Source organism: Sinohyriopsis cumingii, chromosome 8 (assembly GCF_028554795.1).
Source record: "Sinohyriopsis cumingii isolate HCF-2022 chromosome 8, ASM2855479v2, whole genome shotgun sequence".
Classification (NCBI taxonomy): domain Eukaryota; kingdom Metazoa; phylum Mollusca; class Bivalvia; order Unionida; family Unionidae; genus Sinohyriopsis; species Sinohyriopsis cumingii.
In genome coordinates, this window is record NC_142968.1 from 69,988,557 (window position 1) to 70,010,699 (window position 22,143).

A 22,143-nucleotide genomic window follows, 5' to 3' on the forward strand; every position below is an offset into this window, starting at 1 on the left:
TGCATCATGTTGTGTCATATTGTATTATTTACTGAGTATAGGGAAATTGTATGGTCTGTCAAGACATTTGATTATTTTTTTTTTTTTTACTTATTGTACCCTAAAACTGCAAAGACTTTCTTGCATCATCAATGAAGCATACATGAGAAATAAATAGCTTTTCCAGAAGCATAGTCAGCCTAGGCAATAAGTTTATGTTTTCCCATTTAGCTCTATTTATATGATATGGTTGCATGTACAGTCATGAAGTTTTATAGGTATATTTATCTTGGAGGAGATATACAGTACTACGCGCCATGGGCAAATTAGGTTACTATTGCTTGCTTCTCGTGCTCAGTGATTTACATGGTCTTTTCTATTTAGGCAAGTTTATCAGACACTTTTTCATGTACAGTTATGAAACTTGGTGAGTATATTCAACTTCACACATGCTATTCACCATGGGCAAAATTATATCACAGTAGCCTATTTGTTGCTCCAGAGACTATGCAATATTTTGGTATTATAGATATGACATTCTGTGAAGCTCTTGTGTTATTTTGTGACATTGGTATGTTGCATTACTAGACGTTATTTTATAATTTAACCTGATATGTAATTTATGACAAATTATTAAGAAGGTTATAGTTGTTGTTTTAAAGATGTTTATTAAACCTTTTGATATCAGTTTTACAGCTTTGTGAAAAGGTATTATATTGATGCAATATGAATACTGATATTTATTGCCAATATAGAACAATATAACTTCCCTCTTATCAGTGTGTTTTTATGATTGCTATTTCTTTACAATTTCATTTCTTTAAATATGTACATTACATTTTTGATTTTTGTGGTAGAGTTTCAATATTTACCATATCATAATTTTTGTGTTTGCTTATCTGTGATTGTTTTGAAGGTTATACAGGAGAAAACTGTCAAACTACGTGCCACAATTCATTTATAGTGAACTGTCAGATTCCATGTGCATGCCAGAATGGGGCGACTTGTGATCATGTGACAGGTGCATGTGACTGTGCCCCTGGATTTTATGGACCCCTGTAAGTTATTTTCTTTGCATTTCTTTTGGAGAGACCAGTCTGATTATACATGCATACAATGTCTGTGCATTGATGTATATATGTAGTGTTTTGTGTTGTACACATCAAATACACAATTAAAAACATCGACCTCATTCCGTGATATGCAGTTTATTTTCGCTAAGGTCATTTCATGTATTTCAACAGATATTCTTCTAATTAATAAAATATTTTCATGTTTTTCCTTTTGCATCTTAGGAACAGAAATGTTCTGTCATGAGATTAAAAATCTTTAGGCTAGAACTGTTATAATTTTTTTAGTATTGTGCCTAATTTGATTTATTGGTAATAGCATAAATAATGAGAGAAAAAAATAGAAATATAGGTATCTGATTATCAAACTTATTTTTTTTGTAACACTGTACATGTTGCAGATGCTTCATTTGTTAGATTTACATGATTATTGTTTAGAATATTCATAATTAAGTTTTTAGACTGTACATGGCTTATTGTTTAGAATATTCATAATTCAGTTTTTAGATTGTACATGGTTTATTGTTTAGAATATTCATAATTCAGTTTTTAGACTGTACATTATTCATTTTGACTTTACATGATTCACATTTTAGACTGTACTCAATTCAGTTAGACTGTATTTGTTTAGTTGTTTAACAGTACATGATCCAGTTGTTAAACAGTATGTAGTATAATACATTTTAAAGATTAAAAGGTAAATAAAAAACCCTGGATACATGTCAGTGAAAAATGCTACAAAATAATTTTAAAAAGGAACAAACAACCAAGACTATGACAGCCAAGCAAATAATAGTGACTAATACCAAAACTATGACAACCAAGCAAAGAATAGTCACTAATACCAAGACTATGACAGCCAAACAAATAATAGTCACTAATACCAAGACTTTGACAAACAGGCAAATAATAGTCACTAATACCAAGACTATGACAACCAAACAAATAATAGTCACTAATGCCAAGACTATGACAACCAGGCAAATAATGCCAAGACTATGACAACCAGGCAAATAATAGTCACTAATGCCAAGACTATGACAACCAAACAAATAATAGTCACTAATGCCAAGACTATGACAACCAGGCAAATAATAGTCACAATCCAGGTTAATATATTTTGACTATCATTATCAGACAATTCAGAATAGAAAGAATGTATTATAGGTGATGTGTTGAGGGTCTTGAGCCAGTTGGGTCGGGGAATTGGAGTCTGTGCTCTTTTGTTTCCTGAAAAATATTATTCCATATCATCTGTTGGGCTTTGGTATAACTTTCCTGGAGGTGCTCACAGGTGAATTTAATATTGGCTGCAGTGGACAATATCTGTCTTTTAGAGTCAGTATCACGGTTGAATATTAAACAAAGTCAATAATCTTGTGCAGTTTATGGTGACAACTTACACACACACACACACACAGACACACACTGGATCCTTAACAAAAACAATAATAATGCATATAAAACATTCCAATTTTATTTCATAATGCATTTGCAGTTTCTAGTAATCATAACATATTTACATTTTTCATGCTTTTGGACACTAATTTGATTTCTGTAACAGAATAATATGTATTGAATGGTTCTAAAGTCCAAGGTCTTTATACATGTCAAATGACACAAATGCAACTTGTATCTAAGTCAATTGAGCATTGTTTGTTTCTTTGGGAAATGTCCAGAAACATTAAGATACCTGAAACATAATACATTTTTGTCGTTTGTTTTGGAACAAAAAGACTTTCAAAGCAATTGGCAGGAGTTTTGTATAAAATTTTCAAAGTCACCCAGGAAAAAGGCTTGTTTCACTCATGGTTTTATTTATTATCATTATATATTTTGCATTTTGCATTTGGTCTTGATATTTATATTATACATTTTATTTGCATTTAGTTTGCAATCACCAAGTGCTTCCTTTGCTTCCTTTTTATATTTATTTTCAGTCTCCCATCTTTTTTCATTTTACTTTAAAGTGAAATCACTCATTTCAGTGTCTGTATGATTCTGTGTTGGAATTTTGGTTTAAGTTTTGGCATGTCAGATGTGTGATGACTAATTCATTACAATTTGCATAATAATAATATAAAACACTGCATCCTGTGGAACCAATATCTGATAGACTGGTAATTCTGATTGATCCTGCCAGAATCTGCAAGAAAATGCATCCTGTGGAACCTTTTTCTGCTAGCTCAGACGGTTTGATTGATGCAGCCACAATCTATGGGACATGTACAGCATGCCTAGGTTTCATTCAGTGACAGATTTGAAATGCAATTTTTATTCCCACAGGTGTCATTTGATATGCCCTCCTGGAACCCATGGAGACAATTGTCAGAACAAGTGCCTGTGTCAAAATGGAGGACGATGCCATCCTGTGAATGGAGCCTGTGACTGCTCACCCGTCTTCGGATATACTGTAAGTATATTGCACTGCTATTTTCATTTTTTAAAAATTGTAAGTTTTAATATAAAGTGTAATTCTCATTTATTTGCATAACACTTTTGCCAAGAGAATTTATGCACTTAACTGTGCTATGTGAATAAACAAGATAAAACAGAAACTAAGGGAAATAACTTTCTTAGAAAGACATTTAATTAGTAGCTAGTATTATGGACATACAGTTGAAACATGTGATAATAATAAATTATAATACAAACTTTTAAACCCAAATTGAGTGAGGAATATAATTCACTTAGATAATATTTTATACAGTTTGGCATTGAAATGTTTTTCTGGTTCTAATACTTTAAAAAATGCACAGATTATGTAAACTGACTGGGTAGATAGCATGGAGCACATTCTTTATAATTGTATTTAATAGTGAACATTAAAGTCGAACACACGCTCAACTTCCAACACCACAGGCAGTGTGAAAATCCCAGTCCAACACATCCATGACTTTCCAACACCACTGGCAGTGTGAAACTCTCTGCTAAATTGAATGAATCCCTTCTTATAAATGGGTAGGCCTACAACAGTCACAAAAAATTGAGTTGCCATGAGTGAAGTGAAACCTGTAACATTCCATTAATATTAAAAAATGTTCCATCTGATCATGTAAGTACTTGACTTCTAGATGAACTGCTATAATCAAGCACATACTAATTGACTGTCTGCAATCAAGCAATTGAATTATCTAGTTATTAAAAGCCTTTTATCAAATGTAGTTGTTGATCCTTTACAATGGTGGATATTCTGTTTTCGGTATTTGATGGTAATGTTAATGTTGTTACATGTAGTTCTAATGTATACAGTGTAGTATTATTATTCTTTTAGCATGCATCAGCTGCCACCATTCTGATAATAAACAAATATAAATTTTATCATTATTCATTTAAAGTTATTTTTACACACATCCATTCATACATACTATAAGGGGTATATTCATAATGTTCTCACATAAAAACTATCCCCCTAATTTTAAAAAAATAATGTCACCCTTACAAAAAAGTCAGATGATTCACTTTATCTCTTCCTCTCTAAATATCCTGAAAAGTCACTGCAAAGAGACATTCAGTTAAACTATTGATACTGAATCCAGAAAAGTCCATGGTCTTGTAGTGTTTGGTATGATGTGGCACACTGCTATCAATTTAAGTCTGCCTGGCCTTTATGAAAATTGAAAACATAAGTGCCAGTAATTTGTGTACAATGTGATTACATACTATACATACAAACATGTGATCTGTGTACAATGTGATTACATACTATACATACAAACATGTGATCTGTGTACAATGTGATTACATACTATACATACAAACATGTGATCTGTGTACAATGTGATTACATACTATACATACAAACATGTGATCTGTGTACAATGTGATTACATACTATACATATGAACATGTGATCTGTGTACAGTTTGATTGCATGGTAATCATACAAACAGGTGATCTGTGTACAGTTGTTGTTGTTGTGGGGTTTAACGCCATTTTTCAGCACACAATAGGCTATACATGGCGGCCAGTATAAATGATGGAGGAAGAACCCAGGAAAACCCCGGAAAGAACCACCGACCCACAAGAAGCTACTGGCAAGCTTTCTCACATACCCACATTGGCTGAATCTGAGACTCAAACCGGCGCAGACAGATCTTTGTGCAGCGTGGTTGCATGACAATCATACAAACATTTAATCTTTGTACAGTGTGGTTTTATACAACACATACATACAGTGTATATACTACACATATAACAAATAATCCTGTATGATGTGACTAAATGCTACAATTAAAACATAATATGTGTACATTGATTACATACTACAAATACAATCTGTTTACAGTGTGATTACATACAATACAGATGTATAAAATATTATGTGTACAGTACGCTTACATTGTTCATATGCATGCAAATACTCTATGTATTTACATACTGTGCATACAGATTATCATTACATTTGGTAATGCATATGTGTAGGATATGCTAGTAATGTCTGCATATGTGTAGGATATGCTAGTAATGTCTGCATATGTGTAGTTTGCTAGTAATGCCATGCTTATGTGTAGGATATGCTAGTAATATTTGCATCTGTGTAGGATATGTCATTTATTTACATAAGGACTCACATATGATGACAAATGAGAATAAATGAGTTTGAGCTTGATAATTTGATGCAACACTCCAAAATGTGCAAATAAGTGGCATATGTTTAAGCTGGTTGCATTGTATTCCTATTCATGTATATTTTCACACTTCTGGCTGAGTTGTCACTGCATTGTAATGTTTTTGACATAGTAGAAAGTGTCAAAGATAATCTTTTTAAACTTTAATAAGCATTTAAAGCTTTATAAAACCTTAGTTTTAACTTAAGCATTGCGGTGTTTTTACTACAAAGCATGCAGTAGTGACTAAACAGTGTATGTAGATATTGACATAACAATAAGGCTCCTGATTAACCAGTAATTACTACCATAAGTGTTAATTTTTAATAGTGACTGAATTAATCTCTGGTGGCAATACATACCATTTACACAGTGATTTATATGAAAATACCTTAGCCACCAGTATTTTTACTTATGGCTTCTTTGATGATTTGCTCCATAAAGCACTTCAGCAAATAATGTAAATTTCGGAACATAAAATTAAGGAAAGCTAAGGCATTTTGCTTAATCATGACTTTAAATACATGTTCAGTATTCATCAAAGAAAGTATTATTCCATGTAATGCAGAAACAGTCTTTTCACAGGTGAAGAATGTGAATGCAAATTCCAATGTTTCCATGACATCATGTAATATGGTTGTTCTTCTTGAATATTTTTCTGTCATTATTAAGAACTGTTGAGTAATTGCATGCAATGTTTTAGTTATCATACATGTCTAAAACTGCACTTGTTTTACTAAGGCCTTGTCTGTTTCATTTTGTCATGCGATTTCATGGTCTCTATTAAAATGAACATGCCCGTATAAACCTGGGCCTTGTCTATTTCATTTTGTCCTGTATTTTTTAGGGTGACTATTGCAAAGAACAATACCCAAATAAAAAGTGGGGCTTGTTTATTTCATTGTGTCCTGTAATTTCAATGTGCCTTTTGCAATAAACCATACCCAGATAACACCTGGCCCTTGTCTATTTCATTTTGTCCTGTAATTTCAGGGTGCCTATTGCAATAACCATGCCCAGATAAAAAGTGTGGCTTGTTGATTTCATTGTGTCCTGTAATTTCAATGTGCCTTTTGCAATAAACCATGCCCAGATAATACCAGGCCCATGTCTATTTCATTTTGTCCTGTAATTTCAGGGTGTCTATTGCAATGAACCATGCCCAGATAACACCTGGGCCTTGTCTATTTCATTGTATCTTGTAATTTCAATGTGTCTTTTGCAATAAACCATGTCCAGATAATACCTGGCCCATGTCTATTTAATTTTGTCCTGTAATTTCAGGGTGTCTATTGCAATAAACCATGCCCAGATAACACATGGCCCTTGTCTATTTCATTTTGTCCTGTAATTTCAGGGTTCCTATTAAAGTAACCATGCCCAGATAACACATGGCCCTTGTCTATTGTAATTTCAGGGTGCCTTTTGCAATAAACCATGCCCAGATAACACCTAGGTCTTGTTTATTTCATTTTGTCCTATAATTTCAGGGTGCCTATTGCAATGAACCATGCCCAGATAACAAGTGGGGCTTCAACTGTAACAGCACATGTCCTGTTTGTTATAATGGAAAGTGTAAACAGTCGACAGGGAAATGTGAATGTTACTTTGGATATGGTGGAGATAAGTAAGCAGTTTGACATAAAGTATCATTAGGCGATTTCTATTCTTACTTTAATAACCATTAATTAGTGCCTGAGAAAATTACTAGATGAAGAAAGGAATCTTTTATTGTTTGCTGGGTTGCCTGTTTGTTTGTCAGATATGATTATTAATTGCATAGGTAACATGTATGCTTTTCAGATGCAAATATCTTCTTAAGTTTCAAAATATGAACCAGTTTTGATTTTACAGGAGGATATTTATTAATTTAAATCTTATTTTAAAATTAATTTTTCAAGATAACAAGAAAATGTCCAAGTATTATGCAGTCTAACTTAGTGAGCACCTTCATGAAAAGGTCATATGTCCATACAGGACTTGGAGAGGTTTCAGTCTTTACTGGTATTATAACTAAAATGTGTTATAAAGGACATTATATCTGTGATATTTTTATTATCTTCCACATACAGGATTTGCCATACTTGCTTGGTTGTAATTTCTGTTTTTGGTCCGGTTCCATTTTTCCTGAAAATTACTAAGCTTTTGAGTTTTAAATTTCAAAACCCCCAAATATTAGAACAAAGAGACCACTACATTTAGGGCATGTCATGAGTTATGTTGTTACAGAGAATTGTTATGCACACCTGAAAGCACATATTATTCCTGTTTTAAGTTCAGGATAGAATTATAGGGTCTGTTTATTTGCATTATTTTACCTGTATAGACCTATAGCAGAAAATAAATAGAAATATTCAGGTAACAGTTGTGCTTGCCTGTATATGCAAAACTCGTACCAGCACCAGAAATTTGTAATGCCTTATGTTTTATTCAAGTTTTATTACAAATTAAAATATATGGCTCAAAACATGTACAGTTTACTAGTCAGCTTCGTTTCCTGTTAAACTATAATTAAGAAAATGCAATTCAGGGACAAGCAATTATTGCATGTGGTGTTTCAGTGACTTACTTTCAGAGGAAATTAACAACAACATTGCCTATTCCCTCAAACCAAAGGAAAGATTTTACCCATGTTTAAATAGGATCACTTGAAGAGCATATTCATTATGTTATAAAGGCATGAACATTTTGTGATAAATCTTATTGCCATAAACTTTACAGTTGGACCAGTCAGAAAGTCTGTAACATAAGTTTATATTTTAGATATTTGACTTTAAACAACAAGAAATTACTATAAATCAAATGTTTTGTGATGTGCTTATTTTCAATAAGTTCATGTTTGATACAAATGGCAAATTTAGAAACCCAACAAATATTGATCCTTCTTTAACAAGGCAGTATAATTCCTTCCTGCATTCACAAATACAAAAATGTAATTTTTTGCAAAACCATGAATATTGATACACACAAAATATATATTCATTTCAGCTGTCAAACCCAATGCCAAACGGGTCGCTATGGTGATAGCTGTCAAATTCAGTGTCCATGTCAGAATGGAGGCACTTGTTACCAAACTGCTGATGGAGGGGATATTGCCTGTAACTGTTCAGCAGGATACATAGGAAAATACTGTAATCAAACCTGTCCATGTGACAATGGTGCCAGATGCTATTACACTAACACAGGAGTTATTGGCTGTGATTGCCCTAAAGGATTTATTGGTGACAAGTGTAATATCAGAGGTTTGTATCAAAATATTTTAGGGGCCCCGAGTGGCCTGAGTGGTTTAAAATGCTTGTCGTTATGGATCATTGCCATCTCACCTCTGTCTGTGTGGATTCGAGTCTCGGGTTCGGCCAATGTGGGTATGTGAGAAAGCTTGCCAGTAGCTTCTCGTGGGTCGGTGTTTCTTTCCGGGGTTTTCCTGGGTTCTTCCTCCACCATTAATACTGGCTGTCATGCATAGTCTATCTTGTGCTGAAAAATGGGCTTAAACCCTACAACAACAACAAAATATTTAACAAAGGAGAACAATTTGTTTTATCCTCTTCCTAGTAACGGCACTGTATATACTCGCATTCAAGTCCAACTGCAAACAACAGATTCTGATCTGCCATTACATAATGCACCAGAAGATCAGGGTCTATTTTTGTTATACTGATTACCTCTAACAAACTGCATAGATCCAGATCTATCAGTGCATTATGTGATGGCATATCTGGATCTGTGCTATTTTTGCAGTGGAACTTGACTTATAAGCAAGTACATATGATACCAAGTTTCTACGTTATGTCCAAACTTTTTGTGTTAAAAGTTTTGAGAGTCATCATGATATATACAGCAGTGACTCATTATAAGGCAGTCTTGTCTATAACACATTTCCTGTTATAGGGCACATCTTTATAAAACATTTCCTGTTATAGGTAAATTTATAACATTTCCTGTTATAGGGCACTTCTTTATAAAACATTTCCTGTCATAAGGCATATTTTAACACATTTCCTGTTATAAGACACTTTATAACACATTTCTTGTTATAGGACTCTTTATAACACATTTCCTGTTATAAGGCACCTCTTTATAGCACATTTCTGTTTTAGGGTCCTTATAACACATATTCTGTCATAAAGGCACTTCTTTATAACACATTTCCTGTAATAAGGCACTTTATAATGCATTTCCTGTTATAAGGTACTTGTTTATAACACATTCCCAGTTATAGTTCTGTTGATAACACATTTCATGTTATAAGGCACTTTATAACACTTTTCCTGTTATTAGGCAGGTACAGTCATGGAACCTGTCTTTATATGCCGTAGGAAATATTCTATACACCAGTACAAAGTGGTCACATTATAAGACAGTATACACCATGGCTCCCTTGGTCAACATTATAATAATGAGTGCTGTAATTACATGCAGTATTCCAATAAACCCTTAACATTAAATTGTTTCATTGGTTTGCACCGAATTTAACTAAGAAGATGATATGTACTACGAAGAATCAGAAAATATGATAAAAGAATCTGGATGGTATTTTTATTTGGAATTGACTGTATATCCACTTATAAATCAAGTCCAATTGCAAGCAATGTAGACCCTGATCTGTCATCATGTAATGCACTGTCAGATCAGGTTCTGTATTGTTTGTTCTGCTGAATTCTCCGAGCAAACTGCACAGACTGAGCACTGCTGGCACATTACATATGGTCTGTGTGCTTTGCAGTTTGACTTGCAATCTAGCAGTTATTTGTCAGAATGATCTTTTTAACAGGATTAGGCATATATTACAGTGCAACCCCGCTATAATGCGAATTCGGATATAACGGGGTCGTGGTGTGGCTCCCGAAATTTTGTATATTCATTTGCACATGAAAATATAATTTTTGTTCAAAGTACATGAAATAGTGTATAAAAATTTATTATCATTATGGGGAAGAGATCGCGTATGAATTCGAATTTAATATGATTGTGGTGTGGTTCCTAAAATTTTAAATATATGTATGTGTATTTTTCTCATACTGGGAAAGAAAATTTGTTTTAAAGTACGAGAAATTGTGTGTAAAACATTCATTTTGGGGAAGAGTTCGCATATGAATTTTAATATAATATGATCGTGGAGTAGCTTCTGAAATTTAACAGTATCACCGGGTTCTTGAAGTGTTGCGCCAAAAAACACATTATCGGAAATGTTACTTATTACTGGTCCATGAGTAAAGCCAGTAAGTCGTCTTTGTGATTGTCTTGAATTAATTCTGTATACAGTTGTTGCTCAAACAGTTAGCTAACATGTGTTTCTTTAACTGCATACACAACCAAGCAGCAGACAATGTGGTGGTTGATAAAAGATTCTCACAGTTTAATAAACATCAGAAAACAAAAGCCGTCAAGATATTTGCTGGGCTTGGTGGTGTTATTAGATGCAGTCAGTTGACCAGTAAATAATGTCCGCTTTATCAGCTGGAAATTGAAAGGGTATGAAATTGTTCATGCATTCAACTGTAAATTTTTTTATAAAAGTGACTCGTGACCATTGCAGGCCTACTACACTTAGTTCTCGGGTTTTACCTGTTTATGGATTTTTCTTATGAACTCGTTATTAATTTCCTATTTTTTATACAAATATTTTGCCGTTACGGTAAAGCAAGTTCACAAACGCAATTTATGCTCTGAAATTTGTGGGGGAAAAAATTATTATCATTTTGAGGAAGAGTGTATGAATTCGAATATAATATGATCGTGGCGTGGTTCCTGAAATTTTAAATACTTGTACGTGTATTTTTCGCGTACCCAGAAAAATACTTTTTTTTAAGTACGAGAAATAGTGTGTAAAATGTTTATTATCATTTTGGGGAAGAGTTCATGTACAATTTTGAATCTAACACGATCGTGGCCTTGGCTTCTGAAATTTAACAATTTCACCAGGTTCTTGAAGTGTTATGTCAAAATAAACATTATCAGAAATGTTACTTATTACTGATCCATGAGTAAAGCCAGTAAGTCATCTTTGTGATTGTCTTCAATTAATTCTGTATACAATCGTTGCTCAAACAATTAGCTAACGTGTTTCTTCTTTAACTGCATACACAACCAAGCAGCAGACAATGTGGTGGTTGATAAAAGATTCTCACAGTTTAACCCAAACCAAAATTGCAAGCTTGTTTTAAAGCTTGCCACAAGCTTATTTATAAAGCTTGCGGCAAGCTTGTATTTGGAACATTGCAGCAAGCTTATTTAACAAAAGTGTCATAAGCATGCACAAGCTTGCAAAAGCATGCGCAAGCTTGTTATTTATTTACCTAGTACAATAAGTATACACAAGCTTGCGCAAGCTTGTTACTAGTTTGCGCAAGCTTGTTACTAGCTTGTTGCAAGCTTGCAGAGATTTCCTGCTACAAGCATCTGGGCTTTCAAAAATCAGACATGATTGTGTTTTCCCCTCTTCCAAAAAAAACCCTGAAAATGTGAAGGAGGGGTCTGGGAGTCCAAAGGCCCCTGTTGAAAAATGCATTTTAGACTCAACTGCTCCTGGTGGACCATATTATCATAATATATTGCAAAGTTTTACTTCATTCCAATGAAGTAATCTGCATATTTAATGATTAAATAATGTAATCTTATAGTTGCAATGCAGTGGAAAACAAATCTGTTGCGCCAAAACATTAAGTTTAATTCCATTGTTCAAGTTTATTCATTCACTGCAAGCTTACCCAAGGCTGCAGAAGCTTTATGTGTTCCCCAGCTGCAAGTGTCACCCCCCTATGAAATGATCATGAATAATGAGTGAACTGGCATGAACTGTTCATGAACTTGGTTCAAGAACCATTCATGAAAGTTCATCAAAAGGTTCATGAATTATTCTAGAATGTGCATGAACTGAAAACAGTCCACAAATTGGATCATCATCATTCATGAACAAGTGCATGAACATATTCATGAACTATGATGAACAAAGTTTCTCAATGATTCATGACTTCATGAACAGTGCCTATAAAAAAAAATATGATTACCTGACAAGTCACAAATACCTATTTCATCCTGAATCATACAGTAACCTTAGATGGGGGATGGGGTTAATACAGTATAAAATGCAACATATTATCTTAAAAACTGTATTTGATTTCAGATAAATTTAAACTGACAAGTGATATTCTTTTTTTTTCACCCTTAGCAACACTTTTTGTATGTTTTGTAATTTTTCTTTGAAAAATGTTCAAGAGATATTGGGGCAGTTGCCTGCAATCAACTGTTGAAGCATATTTCATCGTCATGGGGCTGTCTTTCAGCTGGGGTTTCTCCTGACCAATCTTCTTCCAGAGACTGACCTGTCTGATAACTCTTTTGTGAAGATGTTCAGGGTCTATAATTTAATCAAATCCTGTCCATTGTCACTACTGAATGTCTCCTTCTGCAACTTAAGCTGTTCCATCCGATTACTGTTTGGATCTTTAACATTGTTGCAGCAGTCACAATTTAATGTCTCATCCATCTTGGATCCTCCAGTTTTCAAATTTTCGTCCTTAACCTACAAACTTCATCCTCTAACAATTTTACTTTTCTGCTGTCTGGTCTGAAAAAAAGGTAAAGTTAGTTAATTACAGATAATCTCTGATCAACATTGTTTTTAGCTTTTAGCACATTATCATTGAACCCCACTTTACTTACTGGAATAATATGATCCAACTCAAAAATGATTTAATCCCTTACACATAATACTGAGCATTTATATTATTGCAGAATTTTGTCACTGTTTTATATTAATTGAATCTGTCTAGCCATAGGTATAGTCACAGGAGACGGATGCTTTATTCAGTAAAATATGACAATTTTTTTGACAACATCGTTACACTAAATAACCGTATATATTACAGATAACAGTTATTTCATGCTTTCAAATATTTTCGCCATTTTTTATTGATAAAACGCCAGACTTGTCTGGTATAGGCCCTTAGTATGTCACTAATGCATCCACTCCGACTCTGCCTGTTGCGTATAAGCTGCTTCTGGTTTCATCACGTTGTTATTTGCACTTTTATTGTGAACAGTTTCATGCATTAACTATTTTCTTAAGGTTTTTTTTTTAAATTACCAAATTACATCAGATTATAGAAATAGTGATGTCATGTAAAAGAAAACGATCTTGAACATCTCGACTCCTATCGATATCGTACCACATCTGGTATCAAGAACTGGGGGGTGGGGGTGATAATGTTTAGTGATTTTCAAAACTTCGATGAGCAAGTTTAAATTAGGTCTGAACAAAATCGTGTCATTAGCTTGGTTATAAATAATATGATGACATATATAAACCAATAAAATATCTATATAACTTCTACTGAAATAATCACGAATGACCAAGGAAGATATACTCACCGTAATTTTGGTCATCCAGGCTTGGTACGCTTTTCCGCCTAATTTTGCTCTCACCAAATCATTTCCTTCATATTCTTCAAAATCGCTTCTCTGCACTTCTACTTACTTTAAAAAAATGATATTGAAAATATTCTCATCTGTCCATTCCATGGAGTCCACGGTTTTTGTTCGAGGTTTTTGCCTAACCATCTGCATGATCTTTGGTTTCTGAGGAAGCTTAACTGCTGAAATCGCACGCGTATATTAACCAATCTTATCACGTCTTTTTTCATAGTCATCCAGTCAGGATAATCGTTGTTAATATATTTCGGTTTTTACTGCAAATTGGCAACCAGTGACTAAGTCAATAGAATATGCAGTTTATAACAGTAATGGAGAGAAGAAAAAAAACGTTAGGACAAAGTCATTGAAAGTTTTTTAAAGCAAATACATTTTGTTGATGCTGGCCAGAAAATATTTTCCCATATTAATCCAGAAATACTCAGGTTAAGTACACAAGTATTGAATTAAAGATCTGTATGAACATTTATAGAGTATATCATTTAAAAAAAAGAAAAAATTCATCTTTATTTCAATTTCACTAATATTGTGAGAAGTTTGTATGATAAATTTTCATGAACATTTTATGAATATAATGATATAGATATTTAATATACATTTTTTTAAGAAATACCATGGTATTGCATCAAAGTACTTGAATTGTTCATGAACCATTAGTTCATGACATTTCAGGAACTTCAAAGATATTATAATAGTTCATAAAAAATTCATCAGTGTGTTCATGAACTTCAAGTACATGATTCGTCAAAATTCTTGAAGTTCATTAACTTAGTTGAGGAACTTTCATGAACACTTCATGATTGTTCATCAAGTCATGAATTTGTTTTCGTAGGGGCATGACAGTGATGGTGCCTGCTACTTGGATACATGGTCTCAAACTTTCACAAGCAATGTATATATATATATATATATATATATATATATATATATATATATATATATATATATATATATATATATATACACGTTTTAGGTGCGTTGTGGGCAGTCATCCCGAAAGTGGGTTTACGGGAAGGACATGATATAGTTTACATTTCAAATCAAAATACATATACATAGGTTGTATTTCTCACATAGTAATTATGTATATGTTGAAAATAAGTATATACACTTATGTTATAGTCCTATTCATGTTTTCGGTTCGTGGGCAGATATATATATTTCATGGGCAGTTTTGACCTTTAGGTTGAAGATGACAAAGTAACTGCCCAAAAATACGTTCACGAAGAACAAACATATAGCATTCTGCCCGTGAATACGGTCACGGGAACAATATATAGCGTACTGCCCACGAATACGTTCACAAGTAACAAATATATAGCATGACTTTCCGGTGTGCGCGCGCAAAATGGTTGTCAAGACACGACGATAAACATTAATCTATTAAAGCATCCTTTGCAATGGCCAGCGTACATATAGCGGACGTGAGGTTCGTTTTTCACAGCTTGTTTGAAATAAATGGATGATTATATATCCAGTGTAACAACTTGTCTTGACAGCTTATGGATGCTAATGTTTGACATTTATTGTGAAGATGATTGTTCACTGCTTGTTGATGAATTCGTAGCTTCTGTTAATCGATGCTATAGCTCAATTTAACTGTCATACACTGATATGTTTAAGTCTGCTTGCACAGTTAACTATGCAGAGTTATGGAAATATAACAAATTGGTTTTAATAACTTTCAGAGTTTGTTTTACTATTACTCAATTTTTGTTTCAAGTACTATAAAGGCTGTGATAGGTTGGGTGGCTTAGATTACAAATCAGGCCCTTCTCACTTGGGGGTGGGGGGTGGGGGGTGGGTACTGCCCATTATGAATATTACTGGTCCTAGATGTCCAACCTGATATTTATGACATATAGGTTCAACATCTTACTGCCAGCAGAAATGGTGTTCTGTAGTATTTTTCCCAGTCAATAGTTTATGGATATATTATGTCATGTACTATGCTTGTTTAATTCTCTCATCTCAGTTCTGACGTTACCATTGAATGCTATAATGTTCCCAGACATCCGGTATTCTTGGTTATTAAAATTATATATATACACAGATAACTGAAGGTGAGTTCTCATTATTCCCTAACAATTGTAATTAGTGGGGCTGTAGCAATTGATGGTCTGAGAATTCAAGTTAACTGGTTCAAAACTTGGGTAAACAACAAACTGTTTTCTTCCTTTGACAGGCATCATAAAGTTTTGCATCTTTGTCTCTCTGATGACTGTGGTACACAAGTTACAGACTTTGCCTTAGAATGAGCCTGATTTTTGATACTTGTTACTGAATGGGGTGGGGTAGGGAAGTAACAAAATTATTAAAGGTGGAATGTATGCAAACCATGCTGGAAATAGATATGTGCCAGCAACTGCAACATGTAAGCTTCAATCAATTTGGAAACTATAAGCTTTATCCTGTAAATATTAACAGTTCGCACCCTGTATAAAAGGTGATTTTGTGTTTGATTAACTGGAACTGTTAATTTATTATGTTAAGGAATTTATTGTTTTAACCCTAGTAAATGTAATATAATTAGGTCAAAAGTTCCAGTTTGTTTATTGTTTCCAGAGTTGATTATTGTAACTGGAAGAACCTGTTTCTAAGTGTTAAATGAAACGAAAGAGATATTGTTTACTCAAGTGATATAAAATAAAAGTTTAAAATGAACTGAAAGAAATATTGTTTATTCAAGTGATACAAAATAGATGCAAAAGTGTATATTCATTAAGAAGTGTATTGTCAATTGCAAATAAATGAAGATTTATCTTATTTTGTTCTTTACTTGTGTACAAAATTATACCTGGATTGGGCAATAATTACTTGGACTCCATTTGGAAAAGAAAAATCTATATGTCCTAAATACCTAATGTTCATATCATAATGCTCTTTTAATGGATGATTATGCTTTTCAGCTGACATTACCATATTGCCAAGTGAACTAATAGTATGGCCTTCGGTGTGGCCCACTAATCACATTTGTAAATGAATTATGCATACAATAGAGAAATAGCTCTTAAAATATCTTATGAGTTGAACAATGTGTGTACAGAAATAAACATGAAGCAAATCTTTGAACTTGTATGCCACACATGCAAGTGAATTGGTGGTTTTCATATGTAACTTGTGTACTCTTATGGCTTTTGTCTATATTACTTTTAGCCATTTCTATTCACACACCAGAACACAACCTTTTTTGTCTGATTCAGGTACTAATGCAAAACTTATTTCAGCTGTAACTGAAGTATACAGAATTTTTCCTGACGTTGAGGCCTACTGTGTAGACAGTATAGCTGTAAGTCATCAAATCAAATGGAAGACAACAGTGTGCAGTTGAAGAAAATGATATATACCCAGTACCATTTAGAGTTATCTTAAAGAAAAGTCACAATGCACACTGATACAAGTAGTTTTAGAAAATGCATTTGTTCCACATACATTTTAACTTAACCCAAAAGTTCAGTCTCTTGCCTAAAATTCAATCAGATGTATGCATTTATTCCATAAAACACAAAGATATAATGAACCAAATCATTTTCATTATTGAGTTAGGTAGTAGGCTATGTTAAAGAGTGCAATCACTTTATCGATTTTTTTTTCCATTACATTTTTATTTATTATAAAATGACATTTCTTAGTGGAGTGCTAGCAACTGTAACTTGAGGAATATTTTGTACATGCTGGCCTAAGTGTCATGAATATACTGTGCTACATTTTGCTTTATTAGGTATAATACTATCATGAGACTTGCTTGATTAAATCCTGAATTTGTCAGTTACACTTACAAGTCCACTGGTAGAATTTAAAATCTGTGACAGTTTGGGAACTTTTTTTGCAGTAACTGCAAATCACTTTGCCTTCACAGTCAATGAATTCAAGCCATTGATAATTGTCAAACCATTGTGACTGAAAATGTGATTGTCTCTTAGTTGTGTCCTATTTGATAATTTTGCTGCCACAGAGTCTGGATTGTGTCTCTGAAGAAATAGTTCATCTAGACTCTGTTGCAGTATTACATTTTATATGTTCAATTTAATGAATTTTCTTTCTTTGAATCATTCTTATGTCATAACTTGCGAAAATAGTTTAGTTAACAATATTTATTCAAACAGAAAAGATAACCTCACTTGACAAATCATCCTACTAAAGTGATCATGGCATACACTTTTATCTTTGAAATTCAAATATTGCCCACTCGTTAATTAACATAACTAATATTGCACATTGAAGGTGATCATATGTATCATCAGTTTTAAAAAAATAAAGACATAATACTATCATTTAATCACTGCATACAGGAAACAGACACTTGTGTCTGTAAAATGCCTTTCATTGGATTACTTTGGTTTATTAAAACCAAACAGCAATCCACTCAGGATTTTCTAGGATAGATACAGAGAATATATTATGGTCATTCAGAACGCTATCAATACATCAGACCAGATTGTTTTTATTATTATTTAGGCAAAATAACTTAGTAAGTCAGATGGCAAACATGAGGATGGTGATAGGTTATGTGGAATTTGCATTGAATCATCTGATCCCAGAAGATTTGATACAATGTCACTGGCTGTGGTAATCATCAAGTGCAGTTGCACGGCACCATAAGACTTATCAAGATACCATAAGCTAGAAAGATGAAGAAAAAGAAAAACGATGACCCAAAGACAAATCCTGCAAACTGTGTGCAAAAATGATTCCACAGATTATAGATGAAAACTTTACTATATTTAGCTTCAAGATATTAATAAATTCGGATTACTTCCTCCAGTCTGCTACAGTAATTCATGCCCATTGCACTCATAAATTGATTATAGTCCTTGCAGTATTTTGTGTGGGCCACAATATTTTAATTGATGCAGCTGATGCTCCATTCTTCAGTTCAGTGTTGATTCAAACATAGCAATGTCCCTTTGGGATGTGTGCATAAATAAAGAATGCCTGTCCCTTCATTACCACACTTGTTGAATTTATCGTGTCTCTCTGAAAACTGTACCATGTGAGAAAGAATTTTATAAACAAACTGGACATAAGTATTGCTAGACATATACTCAGACCTGAGACTTCATAAAAGACTGCTTACTTGTGAGGCATTATTAGTGCTAGGGCTTGAGGTAATAACTTGCTATATGTTTGGTAAGGCAAAATAAGGGGCCTTATGACTTAAATTGAAACTGTGAAAAAACAAAAGGTTCAAATGCAATAAACTTTTGTTTTACCTCATTTGTTATATTACAGTGCCATGAAAGGTCATTTCTTTTATCTTTTTAATCCCTTGCCAATTTTAAGTCATCATCACTAACCAAGTCTCTAAATCAATTCTTGGCATATTTAGCTAAAATGGTGTCTACTGTTCCATTATATCATTGATTGTTTAGCTTGCTTGTATGGAGCTTAACACCATTTTTCAGGACATCATAGACTTTACATGGCAGCCAACATATTTATTGGAAGAAATCAACACACATAACGCTACTGGCAAGCTTTCTCATATACACACATTGGTTGGACTAGAGAGAGTTGATTAGTGATGTGTATGCCTAGACCATTCTATAATCCAGGGCCCCATGATTGAATACAGCTTAAAGAAATTAACCCTAATTCAATTTCCTTGTTGCATTTAAATCATAACACCCACCATGCAAAGTGACACATGTCTCAAGATTTTCAAATTTGTATATGTTTTGCAACTTTTAATTCTGAGTTGATGCATGTGGATGTGGAAATTCAGTTACTGAATACTTAGCTACTTATATAAGGAGCTCTCACACTGGTAAAAGCATGCAATTGGGATTGTATTTGCAAGAGGGCAATTAATTGTTCAAAATACTGTTTTAGCTAACTACATATGCGAAGGGTTGATGTATAAAAAAGAGGATCAAGAAATCCTAGCTGGTAAAGATAATTGTATCCAACTTGACAGAAAGTGAGAAGACCTTTTAATTTTGTACAGCAGTTTCATTAAGGAACCAACTATAATACCATTAGAAGTTTATGAGCAGCAAAAACCACATTTAGGACCAACTAGACATCAAAACCATATGCATAGTTCCATTTACGGCCAACCAGACATCAAATAGGTCATCTAGTGAAAGCACAATGTCAAAATGACCAGCCATCTAGGAGAAGTAGCAAGGAAGGGGTTTTCCAGATGCCCATTAAAACAGCCATATTGGAGGTTAGATTGGCACTATTTTCATTTACGTCCAACTAGACATAAGAAGTCTTTCACTGATATGACGATTCATTCAGGAGAAGTAGTTATACCAAGATTTTCAGGATGGCCACATTGGTGGCCTTATAGGATGTCTGTACAGCACCATAATTCTCATTCAGGACCTGCTAGACATCAACATAAGTATTTTGTACACATGTTGACACGCTGACACAATTATCCATTCAGAAGTAGCGATAAAAAGTTTCTTAATATGGCTACTGTGGCAACCACATTGTATGTGTGAGTGGCACCATCTTGTTTTTTCTTCCAGATATTTTCACACAAATATCATATTTAAAGATAACATGAATTCATACAAGATCTTGTCAGTTTATTTCATAACAGATTTTTCCCTCATATTAATATAATCTTTTGAAAACATTTATACATTATAGTTCTAGAAATTTTTCATGCTCTCAGAAACTATTAAAATCACAGCAGAAAGTGTTATGTTATATCTTTATTCAGCACTGAAAAATATTTATGAACTCTTAAAGTTTTTTCCCCTATATTAACTTAATTTAATGAAGATTTTCAGACTATAACCTTTCCATTGGATTTATTTTTTCAAACATGGCGTAAAAAGTATGTTATAGTAACCAATTTTTACATTGCCTTCACCATTGCAGAAATCTCTATAATCAATTTCCTAGTAAAGAAAAGCCAAGAAAATAAATGGACAGTTAATATTCACTTCAGGATCACAGACCTGAGGCAAATATGTCATTGTTAAATCAAACATTTTTATTGTGTTTCCTTAGACCTAAATATATATATATACTTGCTGTTACTCTAAACGAAGGCTGGTGATCCAGTTGATAACCTTTTGGGGGTTTTAAGGATGTCTTTAAAATTAAGGCCTTAAAAATGTTGAGATCTTATATTAAAAATGACAATTTGAGCCTTGCAGATTCATGTCCACAGGTGCCCAAATAAAAAAAAAAGGGGGGGGTGCAAGGGGCAAGCTTGTTGGTGTGTTATAAAATAACTGACTTATCATCGGTGTGCTGACAGGTGATGTGTAATTAAATCACTGTTGTAATATTAATAATGAGTGAGTCTGCACAAAGGAATTTCATACAGCTAAACTAGCTCAACAACTAGAGGCAATTAAGAAATATATCCACATTCGTGATTCTGTCAAATGGCAGATACAACAGCATCAGGAAGCTCAAGTGGCATTTACAGAAGGTAAAGAGCCGCTATACTTGTTATCTTTTTAGGGATGTGCTTGGATTTTGCCCTCAAGCTGGAGCAGTCATAGGATATATAATAAATCGCCACGGTCAGAATTTATCCCCAAGCTGGGGTAATCGATGGGTAAAGTCTTATCCACAGTCGGGGTTTTATTCAAGCTTCAGGTGCAAGTTTTTGTGCATCTCCATGCCCTTGCATAAAACACAGTTACACGTTTTTTTATATAGATATTTTTCAGTTGTAGACAGGAATAATAAGTATTTGCGAGTGTTTGAAATGAATGGGTTCATTATGAATTGAGTGGCACTACATTTCAAAAGCAAAATTGGATTGAAATGCAAGAACTGTAGTACGGAATTAGTGTTGGTTCTGGATCGTAGAATGGAATTGTGTGTGTGTGATTGGATTTTTAACGTAGCTTGAATAATTTTTCAGTCATATTGCTACGATGTCTGCAGTGTGGCAGTTTATAGTGATGTATAGCACTGGGGCATCATGCTGCAAACATGTAGTATGATGTTGCACCCAGTCACATTATCCTGACACCAGGCCGATCAGTCCTAACACTAACCTCTTAATGCTGAGCGTCTAGCGAGGTAGCTGTTAATACCATTTTTGTAAGTCTTTGGTATGACTTTGCTGG

At 33.6% G+C, this 22,143-nt stretch overlaps 1 protein-coding gene across 1 annotated transcript in view; it reads left to right on the plus strand.

Annotated features, from left to right (window-relative positions):
* The window catches only part of LOC149793773 (uncharacterized), a 128,853-nt gene that overhangs the window by 11,700 nt on the left and 95,010 nt on the right, over positions 1–22,143 (plus strand). The window contains exons 7-10 of the mRNA XM_089967764.1: positions 896–1,037; positions 3,336–3,462; positions 7,150–7,286; positions 8,648–8,901. Of these exons, the coding sequence (XP_089823890.1) occupies positions 896–1,037; positions 3,336–3,462; positions 7,150–7,286; positions 8,648–8,901 (660 nt within the window). The remainder of the gene's footprint in view (positions 1–895; positions 1,038–3,335; positions 3,463–7,149; positions 7,287–8,647; positions 8,902–22,143) is intronic.